Below are 24,402 nucleotides of genomic sequence, written 5' to 3' on the forward strand. Positions count from 1 at the left end.
GTATTTTGTTTTTTTCTTAATCCTATCCATGGAGAATGATTATTTCAGATAAATTTGGGTGAGATCTAATCCTCTCATCTTTGGCTCCAAGGGGGCAGAAAGGAAGGCTAGAAAAAGTACTTCAGACTTTCTCCATTTCTTCCAATTACGTTAAAAGCCAAATGACAAATTTTGGAGTCGATTCTGCATTTTAGAGCATTGTAAAAATAGTCAACCTATTTTGCATCACCATCTTTGCTTTCTCTTTTGCTATATAAAGGTTAGATTTATGAGCATTTTTCCATACCAGACTACTGTCAAACACATTAGATATAGCCTTGGACCAACTTAACCCTTTTTAATGAAGAGAAGTAATAGTGCTGGTCAAATAAGGTAGTACTGTCTACAAGCATTCAGCCTGGCTGTGGAAATTAATGCTTATATCCCATCCATGAGGTGATATTTTGTCATGTATAATTTCTGAACAACTTAAAAGCTACAATTAAATTTTAACTTTTAGTTTTTCATGCCAAGGCACAAAACCCCGTTTCTCTGCAATTAAGTGGGATAAGGCCATTCTAAGTAATAAGTAAGGCAGAGAGATGTCAAAGCAGTGACTGAAGTGAATTAAAGCAAGATCATCATACACTGTGAGAGAACAAAATGCAATAAAACATCATTTATTATGGTGATGTAAAGCAAGCACCAACAGCTTCAAAACATTACCAATTATAGCTCCTACAAGAGGTGGTGAGGCTCGGGTAAATCTGAGCACAAAACATAGCAGAGAGACTCAGAACAATAAATTGAGTCACTATTTACAGAATACATAGGCAAAATACATACACACATGTATTTCACAATTCTCTTTAAAACATTCCAAAATACTATAGTTAGAGTTTCCTTAATGTTCTGAAAAACTTTAAGTAAATGAGAAGAAATTACCTCATCCTTACATATCAGATAAACATGGTACTTATAATGATGGAGTGAATGATACAAAGAATACAACTGTATTTTCTCTGGATCGACGGCAAACTCCTATAAAAAGAAAAAAGTTTATAGATACATTTCATGGAGTATCTGAGCTAAGAACACTTTGAGGAAAATACTAGATCAAAAGTCTCAATGGCAATGTTGAAAATGACATATATGGGTAGGTATTCAGTAGGGTTAATATGGAGAGACTTATTCAAAATAAGAATTTAAATCATATTTTAAAATCTTATTCTTTATCCTGAATATAAATATGCATTATTGAAAAAACTTAAGCATTATAGGAAAATTTAAACAATAAATATATGAGATAATTTATAAAATAAAAGCTCCCTATAATCTCCTGCTTCAGAACTAAACAAAGCTAATGGCATGTTATATATTTTTTAATGTTTTCCCCCAGGTATAACATGTATGTTAATAACACTAATTTTGTAATGAGAAGGGAATCACACTATACATATTGTCTAGCAACTTTTCGTCTTTCTTCCAACTTGTTTTTTGACCTAACTAAAAATTGGCTACCTTTTAGTACATATAGCTGTCCCTCCCCATCCTCCCCAAATACAAACTATATGAGGGTAAGGACTTTTAACCAGTTTTCACTGTTGTATCTCTAGTACTTAGAACTGTACTTGGCATACTGTAGGCACTCAAAAAAATTTTTCTGAAAGAATGAATAAATCTCTCTCTTCTTTATAAAAAGCACATAGTATGACATTAGGTGGCTCTTCATTTATCTAACCTCACACTGGTGAGTACATAATTGGATTGCTCTTACAAACAATTCTATAATGAGCAAAGGTATGTATTTTTATGCATTTCTGAATCTGTTTCTACAGAATACTTTTTTTTTTTGAGACAGTGTCTCATTCTGTCACCCAGGCTGGAGTGCAGGGGTGCAATCACAGCTCACTGCAGTCTCAATTCCCTGGACTCAAGTGATCCTCCCAGTCAGCTTCTCAAGTAGCTAGGACTACAGGTGCATGGCACCATGCCTGGCTAATTTTTTTTTCTCCCCTCAGGGTAGACATGGGGCCTTGCTTTGTTGCCAAGACTGGTCTCGAACACCTGGACTCAAGTGATCCTCCTGCCTCAGCCTCCCAAAGTGCTGGGATTATAGGCTTGAGCCACTGTGCTTAGCCCTGAATACATTTTTGCTGTGAAGTTGATATGTTGCCACACTGTTTTCTGAAAAGGTTGTAACAATTTGTACTATGTTTGAAGATGAACAAATTCCAATTTTAATGACTTTGCAGATATGAAATAAACATTCCATCTTTTTATGGAATGTGTTGTGCACACTGACTTATCTATGTGCATGCATATACAATTAAAAATATACCTATATTACAAGTAATGCATATGTTAATGAGTTCGAATTAGCCATTTCACAATGTATACACATTTCAAAACATTTTGTACATAATATATGCAATTTAAAAAATAAAAAACTACCTACAAATATATAAACATGAGCATGAGATGATTTCTTCCATATTAGTCAATTTAAGAAATTTGTGAGCACATATTATATGCCTGATACTATGCTATAGAAAAACAATAAACCACCAAGCGTCCCTGTTCCTCAGGCCAGTGATGCTTATTCCTACCTGAAAAACCTTCACACTTAACAACAACATAGTAAAATATTTGCTTGTTTCAATGTTTTAAGTAGGAATTGTATTAACAATTGGAAAAGGTATAGTGACATTAATAATCAATTACACTTACTTGTGCAGATTTAGTGGTTGTTTTAGAAGTCCTTAGAGTTTTCTTATTATAAGCTTTGCCATTCATTTTGATTTTAGAAATAGCAGTTCCTCCACTCTTTGCTTTAGAGTCTCGAGTAATTATTGTTAGTTCAGGAAAACTTTCCAAAGCATTCTGGAAAACAATGAAGCAAAATAACTGACACCAGAAGAAAACTAACCTAAACTACTTCCAGCTATCTAAAATTTAGAAGTGTGTGCGCACACAAACACCTATTTGCAGAGAGGTGTGTGTGTATTGATGGGATATACATACATATACATACACAGGTTGGGGTTTAAACATGGTCATAAGTTCTTGCAGCTCTTCCTATTGGATATGTAATCTATTTCCCCATCCCTTGAATCTGAGCCAACTCTGTGATGTGCTTATTTAAGCAACAGCACACCACACTGGGAACCCTGAACAGGGCAGAGTTCTTTCTAGTAATGTCTCTGGCTTCAAGGTAGGAGAAAGAAAGATATATATGTTTCACTAAAGCCCTACCACTTAAACCACTGCTTGCCCCCTGAAATGTGGCTGGGCCTTGCTATAAAGAAGTCATCTGCCTCTGGTGAAGATGACGACAGAGGAGAAGCAGCACTGGAGTGCTTCTCTGGCTTCACTCTTCTCTTGCTTATTTTGACTGCGAGACAAGTACTTGTAAGATAAGATCCTAAAACAGAGCATGATGGGTTTTTTGACAGTGGTCATGTGGCAAAACCAATTCCACTCCATCCTTTAAAAGCCACTGGTGGCCAGGCATGGTGGCTCATGCCTGTAATCCCAGCACTTTGGGAGGCCAAGGTGGGCAAATTACTTGAGGCCAGGAGTCCAAGACCAGCCTGACCAACATGGCAAAACCTTGTCTTTACTAAAAATACAAAAATTAGCTGGGTGTGGTGGTGCACACCTGTAATCCCAACTACTCAGGAGGCTGAGGTAAGAGAATCACTTGAACTTGGGAGGCAGAGGTTGCACTGAGCCAATATCATGCCACTGCACTCCAGTCTGGGTGACAGAGAGAGACTGTGTCTCTAAATAAATAAATAAGCCACTGGCCTATTTATGCCCTTACCTACTTGGCAAATCATTCTGCCTGACTGAAAAGCTTTACAAACAATAACTGAATGGTACTTGTAGCAACATTTAACTAGTTTGATTATGACTTTATAAAAATTAAATCGAGCTCCTACCATCATTTATTATTTCAACACTAAAAATGTTGAAGTCCTTCTATTATATTTATGATTCAGAATGCAGTCCTCATTCGATAAGCATAAGTGTTTTATAAACAGTTACAACCTTTAAGGCCACTCTTCTCCAAACTCATCTATTGTTTCCAAGCACCTGGTATTGGGGCCCTGAAAACGGTACTTTTTTTTTTTTTTTTTTTGAGATGGAGTCTCGCTCTGTTGTCCAGGCTAGAGTGCAGTGGCGTGATCTCGGCTCACTGCAAGCTCCGCCTCCTGGGTTCACGCCATTCTCCTGCCTCAGCCTCCGGAGTAGCTGGGACTACAGGCGCCCGCCACCACACCCGGCCAATTTTTTGTCTTTTTAGTAGAGACAGGGTTTCTCTGTGTTAGCCAGGATGGTCTCGATCTCCTGACCTGGTGATCCGCCCACCTCGGCCTCCCAAAGTGCTGGGATTACAGGCGTGAGCCACTGTGCCAGTCCCGAAAACGGTACCTTTTTAAAAACAGGCAACCTAAATTTTTCTTAGTATAAGTGTAGGAGGGCACTAAATTTCATTTGATAGAAACAATAACACTTTGGGCATTTTCTACCACAGTGAGCTACCGTCACGTTCTAGCTTCGTTCCTTTCTCAGATTATTTGTGCATTTATCATGTACTCTGGTGTTTTCCATTTAAAACATGCACCTTGACAATTTTTGGATCCAGAATTACTATTTGCAACAAATAGAATTTAAAGTCTAAAGATTCTAAATTTGGAAACAACACACACTAAATCAGTGGAGATGAAAGAAGAAAATTTAAATCTTCCCAATGACCACAAGATGCTTAAGATGATCTGAAGCACACAGATTTCAGAAAAAGGCAGAACATCATTACCTTGAAAAAGCTTCAGGACTCCTAACATCACCAAGATCAACATAGGAAAGCACACTAATTATTTCTAAAGAACAGAAAAATCTTTCTTTCTCTACTATTTGTAATATTTTACTTCAAATCATTCTAAGTCTTAATATTATGTAATTTGGCTTTGAAATGCAAATTGCTAAGGCTGGGCATGGATTACACCTGTAATCCCAGCACTTTGGGAGGCGGAGGCGGGCAGATCACTTGAGGTCAGGAGTTCAAGACCAGCCTGGCCAACATGGTGAAATCCCGTCTCTACTAAAAATACAAAAATTAGCCAGGCCATCCCAGCCACTCTGGAGACTGAGGCAGGAGAGGCGGAGGTTGCAGTGGGCAGAGATCACGCCACTGCACTCCAGCCTAGGAGACAGAGCGAGACTGTCTCAAAAAAAAAAAAAAAAAGAAATGCAAATTGCTTTATATGACAATTATCAAAATTAATAATAACAGAATTAGAAATCTTGTTAGAGAACTGGTTTGACGTTTCAACAGTGATTAGCCAAACCTGGTTTTTAAAATTTAGTAAATCTTTAGAAAACACTTATCTAAAAATGTTCCCTTGTCTCCACAAAATATAGTATTTCACAAAATAATATTTCGTTTATTTGAAGGCAGCAGTTAAGTAGGAAACACTGGGCTAGGGCCGGGTGCTGTGGCTCATGCGTATAATCCCAGCACTTTGGGAGGCTGAAGCAGGCGGATCACTTGAAGTCAGGAGTTCGAGACCAGCCTGACCAACATGGTAAAACCCCGTCTCTACTGAAAACACAAAAATTAGCCAGATGTGGTGGTGCATGCTTGTGGACCCAGCTACTTGGGAGGCTGAGGCAGGAGAATCTCTTCAACTCAGGAGGTGGAGATGGCAGTGGGCTGAGATCACACCACTAGACTCCAGCCTCAGCGAAAGAACAAGACTCCATCTCAAAAACAAAAACAAACAAAAACTGGACTAGGAGTCAGGAGACCAAATTCTTAGTACTGGATTTCTTACTAGCTTCTAAATTTTTTTCCTCCTGCGAATACATGGCAGTGAAGAAGACATGACTACTATGATAGTTTCGTGTCATTTAATTTTGAATGCAATCTAATGGCCTCAGTTTTCACCTAATTGAAATGAAGTCAATATTCACTTTTACATGGAGTTCACATAAAATAGGGATGTGAACAAGTTATACAAATGTATAATATTGTTACCATCAATTAAAAAATGTTCCCCAAGGTAGATATAACCAAATGATTCTCAATGTGATATTATACTATGAATAAGAAAGGCTACGGAATAATCATTCTGTGATTCTCTCCGATGTGCACGTTGATAAATTTGCGTGCCTTTTCTCCAACTGAAATAAAAAGCTCGGCTGGGTGCAGTGGCTCACGCCTGTAATCCCAACACTTTGGGAGGCCAAGGTGGGCGGATGATCTGAGGTCAGGAGTTCCAGACCAGACTGGCCAACATGGTGAAATCCTGTCTCTACTAAAAATACCAAAATTAGCTGGGCGTGGTGGTGGGCACCTGTAGTCCCAGCTACTCAGGAGGCTGAGGCACAAGAACTGCTTGAACTCAGGAGGCAGAGGTTGCAGCGAGCCAAGGTTGTGCCACTGTAATGCAGCCTAGGTGACAGAGTGAGACTGTCTCAAAAAAAAAAAAGAAAAAAAGCTAGAAAATTTTAAACTACTAAGTTAGCTTCTATGAAAAATTATCTGAGTTGAGTTTAGATTAGCTTTTTCTGTATTTCTGATAACACCAAAACCAACTTATATTGCCAAGATATATTAACAGAATTATATACATTTCCTACCCTTATAAAAATCAGTGTTTCCTCTGATATTGAATAAATGAGGCAAGTAAGGGGAATTTTGATAACTGTGCTAAGGAAAAGCTGATTTTAATTACAGACAAAACGTAAAAATTTTGAAAAGCGTTAAAAGAACATTTGGAAATTATTTTATAGAAGATATAATAGATAACTATAAATGCCTAAAAAATAAATTTAAGTGGAGAAAAGCAAGTGATTAACACTAAGAAGACAAATTAAATGGGCTTACAATGAATAAAAGCCAAATTTTCGTTAGGTGAAAAATGTTATAAGTGAGTAATTTTCATAAATTTCCTTCCTATTATACTTAAGACTATGATTGCCATTGCGTTTTCCTAATAAGTCATCAGAAGGAAATACCTTGAATGATTGATCCAAATGAAGATTCAAAAGAAGTCTCTTTCGGTTATCATTTAGCATGCCATCTATTTTTTTCATATGAGGTAAAAGTAGCTCATCTGAAACATTATAATTTAACAGGATAAACTATCAATAAATATTTTTGAAAAAATCCAACTTTTTCTCAAAACATTTATACATTAAAATACACTAAATTCACTGGCATATGTAAAATACTGATTGCAAAAAATTGGACATGAAGCTTTCTGAACAAAGGTTAACTTGAAAAGTAGGTTTATAGTAGCAAGTGAGAAAGAGGCAGCTCAGTATGATGATGGGATGAGCATTACATGAGGATCCAAAGTTCTAAGTTTTAGCTGGACTACAACTGCTGGATAAACTAGAACTGGATTTTAACTGAATAGAACTGATATGTGGCAGCTATGTGACCAATAGGCAAGCTGCCTAATTCCTCCAGACCTCATTTACCCTCTGAACATTCTGAACAATTACAAAATACAAACTGATCTAACAAAACACTAAGTATGTCCAAGGGATATTAAGTCACTTTAATTTGAAGCAAAGAAAAAGTAGGGGAAGAAAAATGATCAAAACCCAGTACCAAAAATATGAATCAAAATAGTTATTTTAGAAAAAGAGGGGAGAGTAAAATTATGACAAAGATTCCTATTCAAAGCTTTTGGCTTTCAATGTCACCACTCTGAACTTTAAGCTCCATTAAGAAAAGCACTTTTAGAATATAATTAGTTTTGGTGTAGCATGAAACATTTTAGATTATTAGACTCTTTCTTAATTTACCAGCATAGTAATTTATTGTATTTTATAATACTAACTGCCTCTAACAACCTTTCTGGAAAAAAAAAAAAAAAATCCCCGGAATCCAGGTCACAAGTTTCACAGCTAAGTAAAATGATTGTTTACATAGTCTTTCTATTAGTGATTCAATCTGTTCTAACACTGTATTTACATTCTACAAAAACAAGTTTTAAACATTTGTGATTTAAAAATAATAACCTTAAAAAATTTTCTCCCCTTAGAGAAAAATCAGAAAACACTGATAAACAATTTTAAAAAATCTTTCAAAATACAACTACACAGAAATGACTACTACAAAGAGAAGCATATTTTATGATGCAAGGAATATAACATTCAATAGCAAAAATGCTGACCTGGGATTAACTGAGTTTTAATCATGGTTCTTCAACCTCTAACTTGTTCTCTAACTTTAATCTCTTTTGAACTTTAGTTTACAAAATAAATGTTTTAGACTAGGTAATATCTAAAGTCCCTTCCAGCTCCACATTACTTGAAAATGACTGATATACAGGTTACTGTCTCTGATTAGGTGGTAAGAAAAGCACTAGACCAGAAATTAGAAGACTTTTTATTTTAATCCTTTCTCTGCCAGTTTCAAGTTTGTGGGCCCTTAAGCAAGTCACTTAACCTCTCTGAACCTGTCTTAATCTACAAAATGGCTAAGTTGTTTTAAGGTTAAACTAGAATATATGTCTAAGCATGTGAACATAATAAAACAGTATATAGTCATGCACTGCATAATGACATTTTTGGCAATGACAGACCACATATACAATGGTGGTTCCATAAGACTATAATGCCATATTCCTACTGTACCTTTTATTTTCTTCTTTAAAAAAAAATTCTTAAAAATTTCAATAACTTTAGGGGTACAGGTGGTTTGGGTTACATGGATGAGTTGTACAGTGGTGAAGTCTGGGATTTTAGTGCATCCATCACCCAAGTAGTGTACATTGTACCCCATAGGTAGTTTTTCATCCCTTACCCCTTTCTCACCCTCTCCCCTTCTGAGTCTCCAATGTCCATTATACCACGCTGCCTTTGTGTACCTATAGCTTAGCTCCCACTTATAAGTGAGAACATGTGATATTTGGTTCTCCATTTTTGAGTTACTTCAGTTAGAATAATGACCTCCAGTTCCACCCAAGTTGCTGCAAAAGACATTATTTTGCTCTTTTTTATGGCTGAATAGTATTCACTATATTTTCTTTATTCACTCATCGGCTGATGGGCACTTTCCATATCTTTACAGTTGTGAACTGTGCTGCAATAAACATACATGTGCAGGTGTCTCTTGGGTATTATTTATTTTCCTTTATGTAGATACTCAGTACTGTGACTGCTGGTGAGAATGTAAATTAGTACAACTGCTATGGAAAACAGTATGGGGATTTCTCAAATAACTAAAAGGAATAATATTAATTGGTATAACCCAGTGCATTTACTGGTTTAATACTAATTTTAATTGATTAGAAAATAATTGCTATGATGTATCTTTTACAAAAGATGCAAGTTATGATTTTAATCTTTATGCCACTTTGATCTGGTTCATCTTTCCAATTACTGGAAAATAAAATATACTGACATACAGACCTTCCATGTAATACCAACACTTAGTAAACTATTTATGAGGATGATTAGATTCTAGAATTGGAAGAAACTGGTTAGAAGCTATACAATTTTCCCATCAGTAGAAAGCAATAAAAGTTCAAATATTCAGAGAATGCATGAAAAGATATGACCATTTTATGGAATTAAGATGCTATATATTTAACTGACAATTTATAGGTATATATTACACAAGTCACATGTAAACATATAACTAACAGACAAGATTTCTTTAATTCCAGGAAGTACTACCAAGAAAGTACTACTTAGAAGACTGTACCATTGCTCTTCTCTAAGGCTTGCATTGTGTCAGGGTCCAAGGCAATGCTAACAAGCAATTCCATGTAGCTCTTAAAGGTTTCCTTCATTGCTCTTGTGTTCAAAAAGCGAGTGACAAAGGGAGCGGGAGGATCAAATTCTGGGAGGGAGAAAGGGTTAAATATTAAATTTTCCTTCCTGACAATTTTAAAAACACTTTTCTCTACAACGAGGCCCTAGAAGCAGATTGCAGATACAATTTCTTCAAATTCAAGACTTTCTCACTTTACCTTTAAAAGGTCTGAGGTTCTCAAAGCTGGTTTGCACATCTTAATGACTGCAGAGCTTTGTTAACAACAGAACAAAAACCAGATTGCTGGACTTCCTAAAACAGAATATTTGGTAGTGATGGTGGTCGTGGTAGTGGTGATGAAGCTTAAGTATTATGCTCTTAAAAAGCTTCCTAGGTGACTCTTTGTGTGTGTGTGTGTGTGTGTGTGTGTGTGTGTGTGTGTGTTTTTGAGACAGAGTTTCGCTCTTGTTGCCCAGGCTGGAGTACAATGGCACCATCTTGGCTCACTGCAACCTCTGCCTCCCAGGTTCAAGCAATTCTCCTGCCTCAACTTCCCGAGTAGCTGGGATTATAGGTACACACCACCATGCCTGGCTAATTTTTTGTATTTTTTAGTAGAGACGGGGTTTCACCATGTTGGCCAGGCTGGTCTTGAACTCCTGACCTCAGGTGATCCGCCCACCTCAGCCTCCCAAAGTGTTGGGATTACAGGCGTGAGCCACCACTCCTGGCCCTTCCTAGGTGATTCTGAAGCCCAACACCAGAAAAAGTAGACTGGGTAAGAAACTCTTTGTCTTCTGCTGGATCCCACCACAGACATCTGCTGCCAGGTGGTGCTACTTTAGTCTTGATGGTTTCTCTATGTTTAGTAGTAAAGAAAACGTATGACATCCAATGTATGAGTAATACATAGATTTCCTTTTTATTCCTAGACATAAATTACTATAAAATTCTTGCCTAGGCTGTATTAAAAATTTTTTAAATATGGCAGGTGCAGTGGCACGTGCCTGTAATCCCAACACTTTGGGAGGCCAAGGTGGGAGGACTGCTTGAGCCCAGGAGTTTGAGACCAGCTTAGGCAACACAATGGGACATCATTTCAACTAAAAAAAAAATAAATTAGCCACGTGTGGTGGCATGTACCAGTATTCCCAGCTCCTCAAGAGGCTGAGGCAGGAGGATTGCTTGAGTCCTGGAGGTTGAGACTGCAGAGAACTGTGATTGTGCCACTGCACTCAAGCATGGGAAACCGAGTAAAGACCCTGTCTCATAAAGAAAAAGAAAAAAAGAAAAAAATCATTTTAACGTAAACACAGCCTGTGCACAAAGAAAATTTCATTCAAATCCAATGGGAAGAACTATGACATTAACTTGTTGGGTGCGGTGGTGCACACCTGTAGTCCCAGCTACTTGGGAGGCTGAGGTGGGAGGATTGTTTGAGCCTGGGAGTTCAAGACCAGCCTGGTCAATATAGCCAGACTCCATCTAAAAAAAAAAAAGTTTGTTTCAATTTTGACTTTTTGTATTCAAATATATAATCAAGTCACACCCTTAAATAGTAGTTTTTAAAATATTTTTAATGTTGTGGGTATATAGTGTGCGTTTATGTGTGTGTATATATATATATACATATATATATATATTTTTTTTTTCTTAGAGATAGGGTTTCGCTATGTTGCCCAGGCTGGTCTTGAACTCTCAGCTTCAAGTGATCCTCCTGTCTCAGCCCCTGAAAGTGCTGAGATTAGCTGTAAGCCACTGTGCCTGGCCTATGGTAGGTGTATGTATTTTAAACAGCAGCTGTTAAAGTAAAGTCCATGGACCCCAGGGGGACCCCAAGACCCTTTCAGTGGTCTCTGATATCAAAACTGTTTTCATGATAATATTAAGATACTATGTGCTTTCTTCACTGCATTGCCATTTGCAAAACTACTACTGGGTAAAATTGATGGTGCCTTACCACGAATCAAGGCAATGACAACAAACTGTACTAACAGTAATATACTTTGCATGACTTTGTCATGTCACTACCATGTATTCGGAGGGGGAAAAAGTTTCACTTAGCAATAGTCCTAGGGGCTGGGCATGGTGGCTCACACTATAATACCAGCACTTTGGGAGGTCAAAGTGGGAAGATCGCTTGAGGTCAGGAGTTCAAGACCAGCCCAGGCAATATAGTGAGATCCCGTCTCTACAAAAAAAAATTTTAAGTTAGCTAGGTGTGGTGGCATGCGCCTGTAGTACTAGCTGCTTGGGAGCCTGAGGTAGGAGGATTGTTTGAGACCAGGAGTTCAAGGCTGCAGTGAGCTAAAAAGGTGCCACTCTACTCCTGCTGGTGATAGAATAAAACCCCATCTCTTAATTAACAACCAGAATAGTCTTAGGGCCAGGTGCGGTGACTCATGCCTATAATCCCAGCACTCTAGAAGGCTGAAGCAAGACAATGGCTTGAGGCCAGGAGTTTAAAACTAGCCTGGGCAACATAGTAAGACCGAGTCTCTACAAAAAACTTTAAAATTAGCTGGGCATGGTGGTGCATACCTGTAGTCCTAGCTACTTGGGGGACTGAGGTGAGAAGATTGCTTGTGCCAGAAGTTTGAGGTTACAGTGAATTATGATTGCACCATGCACTCCAGCCTAGGTGACAGAGTGAGACCTGTCTCTAAATATACAAAATTAAAAAAGAGCCTGAGCAAGGCTGGATGCGGTGGCTCATGCATGTAATCCCAGCATTTTGGGAGGCCGAGGCGGGTGGATCACGAAGTCAAGCATTCAAGACCAGCCCTGGCCAACATAGTGAAACCCCATCTCTACTAAAAATACAAAAAATTAGCTGGGCATGATGGCGGGTGCCTGTAATCCCAGCTACTTGGGAGGCTGAGACAGGAGAAAGGCTTAAACCTGGGAGGCGGTGCAGTGAGCCGAGATCGTGCCACTACACTCCAGCCTGGACGATAGTGCGAGACTCCATCTCAAACAAACAAACAAACAGAGCCTGGGCAACATGGAAAAACCTTGTCTCTACTAAAAAATACAAAAAAATTAGTGCCTGTAGTCCCAGATACCCAGGAGGCTGAGGTGAGAGGATCACCTGAGCCTGGGATATTGAGGTTGCAGTGAGCCTTGATTGTTCCACTGCACTCCCCCCTGGGTGACAGAGTGAGACCTTGTCTCAAAAAAAAGATAAAACAAAATAAAAAATAATAATCCTTGATGAAGAAGTAAAAATTATTAATTTTATGAAATTTCTACTCTGGAATAGCTGTCTTTTTAACATTCTGTGTGATGAAATAGCAGGTACACATAAAGCACTTCTGCATAAGTATAATGGGTATGACCAGGAGGAGCACCCATACAGTTGTGTGAGTTACAAGATAAACTAGCTATTCTTTCCCCCAAGAAAACACCATTTTTATTTAAAGAATGACTGACAGATACACTATGCCTATCCAGACTTGGGTATTTGGCAGACCTTAATTTATTCTTAAAAATAAATTAAGAGAATCTGCCCCTTCAAGGAAAACAACTGACAGTATTTGTTGCCAATGATAAAATTTGAGATTTCAAGTGAAAATTAGAGTTCTGGACATCTTCTATCCCCACTGTGAGTTTGAGCTTCCCAATTTGTAAAGACTTCATTAATGAGATCATTCATAGAATTGATGAGTGCTATTTTTTGATAGTGTAAAATGAAATATCTGACCTTAAGAGCTAGAACCATAAAACTCTTAGAAGAAAATGTATGAGTAAATATGTCCTTGGATTTGGCAATGGATTCTATGTGAACAAAAGCTGAGTAACAAAAGAAAAAATGAGTAAATTGGGCTTCATCCAAATTTAAAACTTTTGTGCATCAAAGGATATTATCAAGAAAGTGAAAAAGACAACCTACAAAATGGGAGGAAACATTTTCAAATTATGTATCTGATTAAGGGTTTAATATCTAGAATATATTAAAAAACTCCTACAACTTAACAACAAAAAGACAAATAACGCAGTTTAAAAATGGGCAATGGATCTGAATAGACATTTCTCCAAAGAAGATACACAAATGGCCAATAAGGACATGGACAAAATGCTCAACATCATTAATCACTAGAAAAATTCAAATTGAAACCAAATGAGATACCACTTCACACTTGCTAGGATGACTTTAAAAAGACGCACACACAAACAGAAAATAACAAGTGTTAGCAAAGGATGTGGAAAAATTGGAACCATCATGCTTTCCTGGTGGGAATATAAAATGGCGTAACCATGTGGAAAACAGTTTGATGGTTCCTCTAAAGGCTAAACATAGGATTATTATGTGACAATAGTAACAATTCTGCTTCAGGTATATGCCTCCAAAATTGAAAATAGGAACTTAGATACCTGTATGCCAATGTTCATTACACCAATTATTCAGTTAGCCAAAAGGAGGAAATAACCCAAATACCATCAATAAAATGTGGTATAAACATACAATGAAATATTACTTAGCCATAAAAAAGGAATGAAGTTCTGATATATGCTTTTACATGGATGAACCTTGAAAACATTTTGCTAAGTAAAAGAAACCAGACACAAAAGGAAAAATATTGTATAATTCCACCTATATGAGATATTTAGAACGGGCAAAATCACAAATACAAAAAATAGGTTAGAGGTTACCAGTAGCTGGAGGAAAAACAGATTAGAGGTTACCAGGAGCTGGAAGAAAAAGAGAATAAGTAGTTGTTGCTTAATGGTTACAGTTTCTGTTTGGGATGATAAAAGTTTTGGAAATAGAGGTGAGGGTTACACAACAGTGTGAATGTAAATAATGCTAATAAATTGTACACTTAAAAATGGTTAAAAAGGCAAATTTATATTTAACCACAGTGTTTTAAAGTGTGAAAAAAATTACTTATTGGAAGATCTATATCACTGAGCTAACTAGTATTTTCACATGACCAGTGAACGTTATAAAACCATGCATGGATGAGAGAGATGTAAAGTTAAGACAAACCAATAGATTTTAATGTAATAGCATGAAAACTCAAGAAACTACTACTTGTCAGTATCAGTAATATCTACAAGTATCTGAGAAGGCAACTGAAATCCTCCTCCTTTTCCTAACTACATACAGGAGGAGTATTTCCATTGATTTCTCAGTTTGTACGGATATTCTTGATACTTTAGCCAAAACAACATATAATAACAAACTGAATGTAGAAGCAGATATGTACTCATCTCACTAAATACTGTTAGTTTTGGAAAGTATAGTTGTTTTAAAAAGAAAACACCTCACATTAATAAGTAATAGGTTCATTTTAAATAAATATTTTAAAACTTTGAATTGGTATTTAGTAAATATCAATAGATTTAGCACACATAAACCAAAGTATCTGGAATCCTCAATGTGTCTGAAGATTCCACTGGAGTCCTGAAACAAAGAGTCTGAAAATTACCAGCCTATGAATATATGTTCATTATCTATCTGACTTCTTAAGAGAACTAAATATATTCTTTAGCCTGAGAATGTAAAACAAGGAACAAAAAGGCCTAAAAATGTTTGCTTAACTATTGGTGACACCTAGTGGTCACTCAAATTAACAAGGGAAGAAAATGTTATCTTGTCATTTGAAGAAACTACAATTTAGAGCAAATTCAGAACCAAACGTTTTGATTCTAAGCAGTAGGCAAGACTGCTAACTGCAAAAATTATGTATAATGCCTTCTATGCATATTCAAGGCACTGAATTTCCTTACATATTCTGATTATATATTTCTCTTCTTTTCCTTTTTTCTTTTGAGATGGAGTTTCGCTCTTGTTGCCCAAGGCTGGAGTGCAATAGCGCAATCTTGGCTTACTGAAACCTTCGCCTCCTGGGGTCAAGTGATTCTCCTGCCTCAGCCTCCTAAGTAGCTGGGATTACAGGTGCCTGCCACCACACCTGGCTAATTTTTTGTATTTTTAGTAAAGACATGGTTTCACCATGTTGGCTAGTCTGGTCTCAAACTCCTGACGTCAGGCGATCCACTCTCCTTGGCCTCCCAAAGTGCTGGGCTTGCAGGCATGAGCCACCATGCCCAGCCTGATGTATATATTTCTAAACAACCATTTACAAATAGCTTTATTTTTTATTATCATTTTTTTTAAGCGATGGGGTCTCGCCATGTTGTCTAGGTTGGTCTTGAACTCCTGGGATCAAGCAATCCTTTCTCCTGAGCCTCCCAAGTAGCTGGGAGTATAGATGTGCACCACTGCACTTGCCCACAAATAGCATTTAAAAACAGTACATTTAGACTGGGCACAGTGGCTTATGCCTATAATCCCAGCACTTTGGGAGGCCAAAGTGGGAGGATTGCTTGAGCCCAGGAGTTTGAGATCGGCCTGGGCAACACAATGAGACCCTGTGTCTAAAAAGATAAAAATTTAAAAATTAGATGGGTGTGGTGGTGCCCACCTGTAGTCCTAGCTACTCAGGAGTCTGAGGTGGGAGGATCACTTGAGCCTGGGAGGTTGAGGCTACAGTGAGTCATGAGTGCACCACTGCAGTCCAGCCTAGACAACAGAGTAGACCTTGACTCAAAAAATAAAAAAATAAAAAATAAAAACAGTAAATTTAAAGTAGACTTCAGCACTGAAGAATTTTTTTTATTATGGTTCTATTTCTAATCAGATAATTTCTAAGATAATCTCTCAAGCAATGATACTTGTAATGTCAGAAACCATCCTGGACATCAACTTCAACCATAGCCCCAACAACTAATTCACCATTCAAGTTCTGCCAAGATTACATCCTGAATATCTCAAAACTGTCCCCTCAGCTCCATCCCTGCTGCCACTACTTAGGTTCAGACTCAATTAATGCCTGAATTATGTCTTGTAATTCAAATTCACATTTTACCATATTGTTTCCCCTTTATAAATCTCTCTAAGGACTTTCATTTGTTTACAGGATCACAAGCTTCTTAGCTTTACTATGGCATACAAGGTCTTTCATCATCCCTTCCTCTTTTCTTATATTCAACTTTATGATCTAGAAAAATAGGGGCCAGCAACCTTTTTCTGTAAAGGGCTATAGGTAAATATTTTAGATTTTGTTATATGGTCTCTGTAGAACTACTCAAATCTGCCACTGTAATGGGAAAGCAACTGTATGGAAATATGCAAATGAATCTATGCGGCTGTGTTCCAATACAACTATAAAAACAGGCTGAGGGTCAGATTCAGTCTGCAAGACATTTGGAACTTCTCTACTAGAGTACTAACCCACCTGAAATTTCTTACATATATCGCACACCATGCTTTTGGTGCTGGTATATTCTTATGTATTACAACTATCTCAGTTTTAATTTCTAATATAGTAAATATCAATAGATATACCTACATAAATGCATTTTAGGATCCTCAATAATTTTTAAGAATGTAAAATGGTTCTAAGGTCAAGAAGTTTGATAACAGATTATTTCAACCTTTACATTTTATAAAAAAAGAAAACTAAGAAAGGATATCCTACCTTAGTCATAGGTACATGATTAGCTAGTGGCGGATATATAGTAGTATGCATTTATTAAATAATGTAGTGGTATATGTTATTAAATATATTACTATATTATAATTTGAGTGCCTCTTTCCTAGGCTTAGTTATTCTTTTCTTCTAGCATAAACTTACACTCAAATGTTTATGCTAGGCGGGGCGCAGTGGCTCATGCCCGTAATCCCAGAACTTTTGGGAGGCTAAGGCAGGAGGACTGCTTAAGCGCAGGAGTTTGAGACCATCCTGGGTGACAAAGCAAGAGCCCATCTCTTAAAAAGAAACATTAGCTGGGCATGGTGGTGCACACCTATAGTCCCAGCTACTTTGGAGGCTGAGGTAGAAGAGTCACGAGCCCAGGTGTTCGAGGCTGCAGTGAGCTAGGATCATGCCATTGCACTTCAGCCTGGGCTACAGAATGAAACCTTGTCTCAAAAAAAAAAAAAGTTTAGAACTAGATGATTCTTAGTAATCATCTGATCTAACCTCCATCTTATCCAGAGTTGAGATAACTGGCATTACTAAGGTAAGTTCTGCCTTTTCTATTTACAAGGCTGCATGTGTGGGCCAACTGTGCTTCAGTTGGTATGTTCAGGGAATGTGAACTTACTTTCATAAAAACCTAAACAGAATTTATTAGGTAGATAAATTCCCTGAAAAGTAAATACATTTTGAATTGTCAGCATCCTGCTCCTCACCACTCATGTAGATAATCTAAAGTTATCAGGGTAGCCATTTCACGGAAAACTCACCCTCATCATCACTACTACTAGTATGGATCTCAGGAGATGAGTCAGATTGGGATGATGAAAATTCTTCTTTCCATTTTTTCCGTTTCTTTGGTGGTGGCTCAGCCTTTACTTTTGGCTGTTTAACTTTGGGTTTCACGGAAGGGGCTTTTGTAGTTGTAGTTTTTGATGCTAGAGGATCAGAAGTTTTACTGCTACTACTTGGCTTAGCTTGAACAGTTCTGCAATGTTATAAACAAACTTCATTAACACACTGAAATCTTGTTAAACTAAAATAAAATAGAAAAATAAAAGAGAATCACAGGAGATTATCTAATTACTCTCACCAATACCTCCAAAATATACAGTCCAAGTCCTATACATTCAATGGTGATTCCCATAAAATTTTCTTAAAATACATTCTTTTCACCAGAAGCGTTCAATATTCAGTTATTAAGGGACTTTTAGTTCAGTTCTTATTTCTACTTCTTCATTGCCCTCCTTGATTTATGGACTTATTTCCCAGAGACTATGAGGCTGTACAACAGATGATCAGTGGGCTTAGGAAGGTAATGAATGTTATAACCGTAATTGCCAAATATAGCTCTGACCCTAAGAAACTCTCACAGGCTCTGGTGGTATCAGGTTTTGATGTAGAAACCCAAATGCGGCGCGGTGGCTCATGCCTGTAATCCTAGCACTTTGGGAGGCCGAGGCGGGTGGATCACCTGAGGTCAGGAGTTCGAGACCAGCCTGGCCAACATAGTGAAACCCCATCTCTACTAAAAATACAAAACCAGCTGGGAATGTTGGCATGCGCCTGTAGTCCCAGCTACTTGGGAGGCTGAGGCAGGAGAATTGCTTGAACCCAGGAGGTGGAGGTTGCAGTGAGCCAAGATCACGCCACTGCACTCCAGCCTGGGCGACACAGCGAGACTCTCTCTCAAAAAAAAAAAAAAAAGAAAAGAAAAGAAACCCAAATGCATCTGTCCTAGAGTCCCTCAAGATTTGCTCTATGCCAGCTGGGTATGGTGGCTCATGCCTGTAATCCCAGCACTTTGAGAGGCTGAGGCAGACAAATTACTTGAGCCCAAGAGTTCAAGACCAGCCTGAGCAACATGGTAAAATCCCATCCCTATAAAAATTAGCTGGGCACAGTGGTGCGCACCTGTAGTCCCAGCTACTTGGGAGGTTGAGGCAGGAGGATCACCTGAGCCTGGGAGGTCGAGGCTGCAGTGCTGTGATCATGCCACTACACTGCAGCCTTAGTGACAGGGTGAGACTCTGTCTCAAATAAAAAAGATTTGCTCTCTGCCAGGTCTGAAGATTTGAGTGTATAAAATTCCATCATAAAAATAAGGTAAGCTGCTTCCAGTAGGTGGGAATGTTAATGAAACTGGACCTACTTGGCACTACAGTAAGAACATCTAGGGTCATACCTGCTTCTCATACAGACCACAGGGTCAAGTCAGTTATCTTCCAGATTCATGCTCCAGACAACCCAGAGCCACATTAATACACAATAATAATTCTACTATGTACACTTGTACAGTAATGTAGAGTTCTTATAGTTTGTTTCTCAAAAATTAAATTTAATTTACTTCATTATTATTTTCATTTTATAGATGAAAAAGGAAACTTCAGGAAAGTTGTCTTCTCTAGGTCACATAAAGCTGGACTCAAACTTTTTGCCTCTACAATTTTTTTTCACAATACTACAGTGACACCAAAAGGACTTAGGGAAAAGAAAAGGGCACCGACCCACCACAGACAGCCATGAGCTTTACAGTGCCCATCTCATGCCTTCAAAAGAATCACTTCATCAGGCACTGAAATTTTTTGACTTGTGTATAATTAAAAAAATCTATTTAATTGATATGCTCCTTTGTACATTGGTATCATCAATAATACACCTATATATATGCACAAATATATCACCTAAGAGAACAAATACCTGATAGCTTGTGAAGGTTTATTTCTTGGTTTTTTAGAACACACTCTGACATATTCCTTCTTGTTTGCATTTTCAATGAACTTCACATATATTCTTTTGTATTTACTCTTTGCATCTCCAAAATATCCAAGATACTGAGGAAGGAAACACTTTGAGTTACATAATTGTACAATCTATACATAAATGCTACTTTGTTGGTTCGATTGACTATCCCATAGCCAACCTTCAAGTTTTCTAAAATGCAGCTCTGGCCAGGCTAATTTTACCCTCTAAAAAACTGATCCCAGGCTCATTACTGATTTCATCTGTACAAGCAATCTCATTTGGCATATTCTTACTTCCAGCTACATTAAGTATGACAGAATAACTTCCATCAGTCTTCTGGTAAATCAGGATATTTGACTAGTAGAATAATCAATATAAAGGAGCCTCTGAGTCCATCTGAACTCTTCATAGGCTAACATTAATCCCTTTCCTTTATTAAAAAAAAAAAAAGTTAAACAATAGTACAAGATCATTTAATTTTAAATAGCTGATATTTAACAAATGACTTTATTTTCATATTAGACTATCAAAGAGCATCAATATTATAGTTCAAATTATATGCTATTTTATATCAAAAATATTCAATATAAAATACTTCTAAATTTAAATCATTGTTTTTTTCAGGACCACTGTCAAAATAAGGCTAATGTAAACATGCATTTTACTTACACTATTTGTAGCAGCAAATTCTCTTTGACCATCTCGAATTTCAGGAACAAATTTCTGTAATAAAGCTTTCTGTACTTTCCAAATAGCTGGAGGTTCTTTTCCTGTTTTTAAAGCCTCCTGTAATAACCAGAATTAAGGATACTTACAAAACACAGCAACATATTTTAGATCTTAGAATATTAGAGATGAAAGGAATCTGAAAGGCCTACCCTAGCTCAACCTTTTATCTTACCTCTCTATCTGATATTCTGCAATAATTCTTATAAGCTGGTTAGGTTATTCAGTCTCTGTTTAAATTATTCCAGAAATACGGAGTTCATTAGCACACAAAGTAGCCCATTACCCATTTGTGCAGCTAAAACTATTGGAAAGTTTTCTGCTAATGACACTGTCCTATGTTACATATATAATTTTATAACTATGTATATATACATATCTTAAAAGACCATAAACAAATACGTTAAAATATTAAAAGTAGTTAATTGTGAATAGTGAGAATACAGACACTTGAATGTTATATTCTTCACTGCACTTTTTAATGTCATTCCATTGTTTTTTAAAAAGGCAAAAGTGGCTGTATGCAGTGGCTCATGCCTGTAATCCCAGCACTTTGGGAGGCCAAGATGGGAGGACTGCTTGAGGCCAAGAGTTTGAGACCAGCCAGGTCAACATAGCATGGTCCCATCTCTATTTAAAAAAATACATAAAAAGGCAAAAGCAAAGCAAGCAAACAGAAACCCCAAAATATGTTATTTTAAACACAGCTAAAACTTTCTTACATAAAATTATTACATTCTCTTATGGTTATACAACTTGAAATTATGAAATTAAATCTAATTCTACTTTTATGTGATAGTCCTCTGTTATTTTTGTTTAAACTTTTAAATTATATAAATAACGATTTTCTCCAAACTACTAATAATGAATTGGGAACCTTGAAAAAAGTCAACATTTTAAAACTACTGTAATTACTAATACTGAAATGAAACTGACTACATTTATACAGAAATACATACAACTAAGTTAAAGTTAAAATTCAATGATATCTGACATCTACTCTTAATATTTTGATTTTATCAAACACTTATAACGCATAAAACGTTCCATAATTCAAAGCAGATGCATGCTATTGAAATAACGAAGGCTATCACAGGCACACCAACTAAATTATGACCTTTACGCTGGCGAACACTGACATCACCTTAAAAGTCTCTATGTCTTCTATCTTTACCACAAATTCATCACGCTCTCTGTATTGGCCTTCTCCTCCGCTTTCTGTGTTCTCCTCATCTGTAAAACCTTCTATGGCAACAGTGTCCTGTCCTTTTGCAAACTGGTCTGAAGGAAGACCATCAAGTTCAATGGGCTTTGAGGATTCTGAAGAGCTTATATTTTCCAGAATATTTACTGCATATGAAGTAGAGTGGAGAGGTTCTTGCTTAACTGCACCCACAGTGGTCGAGGAAGTAGTAGCAGTACCAGTAGTATTGGCAGTTGGGCTAGTAGTTGCCACCTGTAGGGCTTCTGAAACAAAACCAAGCAAATGTAAATCAGTATTACAAATATTTAAACACTTGTTTTGTGTAAAACTCAAAACAGTTTAAAAAGAAAGACTTGATTATTTTGTAATCAAACTGGTTGAAACAAAACCACAGGAAGAAATTAGACAATAGATGTTAATTTCCAAGAATCAAAGACGTGAGAATTAAGTCTGGATGACAAGTAGACTGCAAACCTGCAACTATCTACCTCTCCTCCCGCTGCCAATTCCATGTAAGTAGAGCAAAATTACTTTTAAAAGAAGAGGCTGGGTACAGTGGCTCACACCTGTAGTCCCAGACCTATTAAAAAACATAAAAAATTAGCCAAGCATAGTGTTGTGTGCCTGTAGTCTCAGCTAATCAGGAGGATGAGATGCGAAAATTGCTTGGGCCCAGGAGTTCAAGGGTTACAGTGAGCTATGATGGTGCCACTGCACTCCAGTTTGGGTGACAGAACAAGACCCTACTTAAAAAATAATAATAATAATAAAAATAAAGACATAAAAGTGATAGAAGATAAGGAAGGGTCGGCCAACCAAAACTGTGACTCTTCATAGAAGATGAAAAACCAAATACATGTGGGAAAAAAAAAAAAAACCCAAAACATTCTGAAACAGCACTAGAAGCTATCAAAATTAAAATGATTATAAAGTAATACTATGAAAAACTGTATGCCAACAAATTAAATAACTTAGATGAAATGGACAAATTCCTAGAAAGACACAAACTACTAAAAAAGATTGGGGCCAGGCACGGTGGCTCACACCTATAATCCCAGCACTTTGGGAGGCCAAGGCGGGCAGATCACGAGGTCAGGAGTTTGAGACCAGTCTGACGAACATGGTGAAACCCTGTCTCTACTAAAAATACAAAAATTAGCTGGGCGTGGTGGTGCGCACCTTTAATCCCCGCTACTCAGGAGGGTGAGGCAGGAGAATCGCTTGAACCCGGGAGGCAAATGTTGCAGTGAGCCAAGACTGTGCCACTGCACCACAGCATGGGCAAAAGAGACTCTGTCTCAAGAAAAAAAAAAAAAGAAAGACTCGGGAAGAAATAGAAAATCTGAATACCCCAATACAAAGTAAAAAAAAAAAAGTAATTTTAAAACATCCCACAAAGAAAAGCACAGGCCCATATGGCTTCACTGGATAATTTTATCAATAATTAAGATATCAATCTTTTTATAAACTCCAAACAATAGGAGGAAACACTTCCCAACTCATTCTGTGAGGCCAGTATTATTCCAATACCAAAACCAGACAAAAACAGCATGAGAAAACTATAGACTAATATCCCTTAGTATATAAATACAAAAACCCACAATGAAATACTAGCAAATCCACAACATACAAAAAGAATCATACAATATGACCACGTGGGATTTATCTTAGGAATGCAAAGTTAGTTTAACACCTGAAAATCAATGTAATACACTATGTTAATAGAAAACAGCATAGGAGCACAGGATCATCTCAATAGGTGAAGAAAAAGCATCTGACAAAATGTAATGCCCTTTTATGATAAAAACATTCAACAACCTGAGAACCTCCTCAACTTTACAGAGGACATTTAGAAAAAATCAGTAACTAACATCATACTTAGTGGTGAAAACTCTATGCTTTCCTCCTAAGAAGGATAGCTGAAGAAGCAAAGCTATATTTGCAGATGACATGATCTTGTATAGAGAAAATCCCAAGGCCTGGGCGCGGTGGCTCACGCCTGTAATCCCAGCACTTTGGGAGGCTGAGGCGGGCAGATGACCTGAGGTCAGGGGTTCGAGACCAGCCTGGCCAACATGGTGAAACCCCGTCTCTACTAAAAATACAAAAAAATTAGCCAGGCATGGTGGCACACACCTGCAATCCCAGCAACTTGGGAGGCTGAGGCAGGAGAATTGCTTGAATCTGGGAGTTGGAGGTTGCAGTGAGCCACGATCTCACCACTACACTCCATCCTGGGCAACAAGAGTGAAATTCCATCTCAAAAAAAAAAAAAAAAAAAAATCCCAAGGAATGTACTGAAAAACTATTAGAACTAAAAAATGAGTTCAGCAAGATTGCAGGGTACAAGACCAATATATAAAAATCACATGTATTTCTATACATTCGCAGTGAACAGCCCAAAAATAAAATTAAGAACACAATTCCATTTCCAATAGCATCAAAAGTAATATTTAGGAATAAATTTCACAAAAGAACTG

General features: G+C 37.3%; 1 protein-coding gene and 1 long non-coding RNA gene across 9 annotated transcripts in view; one reads left to right on the forward strand and one right to left on the reverse strand.

Annotated features, from left to right (window-relative positions):
* Positions 1 to 19,832, forward strand: part of LOC129484272 (uncharacterized) — a 75,369-nt gene extending 55,537 nt beyond the window's left edge. The window contains exon 3 of the long non-coding RNA XR_008658397.2: positions 19,619 to 19,832. This is a non-coding gene — a long non-coding RNA (uncharacterized lncRNA). The remainder of the gene's footprint in view (positions 1 to 19,618) is intronic.
* The window catches only part of QSER1 (glutamine and serine rich 1), an 81,226-nt gene that overhangs the window by 4,013 nt on the left and 52,811 nt on the right, over positions 1 to 24,402 (reverse strand). For 4 of the 8 annotated variants that reach the window (XM_055281989.2, XM_063641014.1, XM_055281996.2 and 1 more), the window contains 8 exons: positions 21,863 to 22,185; positions 20,662 to 20,778; positions 19,948 to 20,081; positions 18,018 to 18,235; positions 9,710 to 9,847; positions 7,006 to 7,103; positions 2,710 to 2,862; positions 644 to 1,020 (listed from right to left, as the gene is read on the reverse strand). In XM_055281989.2, coding sequence (XP_055137964.1) covers positions 718 to 1,020; positions 2,710 to 2,862; positions 7,006 to 7,103; positions 9,710 to 9,847; positions 18,018 to 18,235; positions 19,948 to 20,081; positions 20,662 to 20,778; positions 21,863 to 22,185 — 1,484 coding nt within the window. In that variant the 3' untranslated portion in view covers positions 644 to 717. Of the gene's footprint in view, positions 1 to 643; positions 1,021 to 2,709; positions 2,863 to 7,005; positions 7,104 to 9,709; positions 9,848 to 18,017; positions 18,236 to 19,947; positions 20,082 to 20,661; positions 20,779 to 21,862; positions 22,186 to 24,402 lie in introns of those variants that run through there. The other 4 variants (XM_055281990.2, XM_055281994.2, XM_055281992.2 and 1 more) reach the window with 3 other exon arrangements.

This window comes from Symphalangus syndactylus, chromosome 6 (genome assembly GCF_028878055.3).
Source record: "Symphalangus syndactylus isolate Jambi chromosome 6, NHGRI_mSymSyn1-v2.1_pri, whole genome shotgun sequence".
NCBI classification, from domain to species: Eukaryota; Metazoa; Chordata; class Mammalia; order Primates; family Hylobatidae; genus Symphalangus; species Symphalangus syndactylus.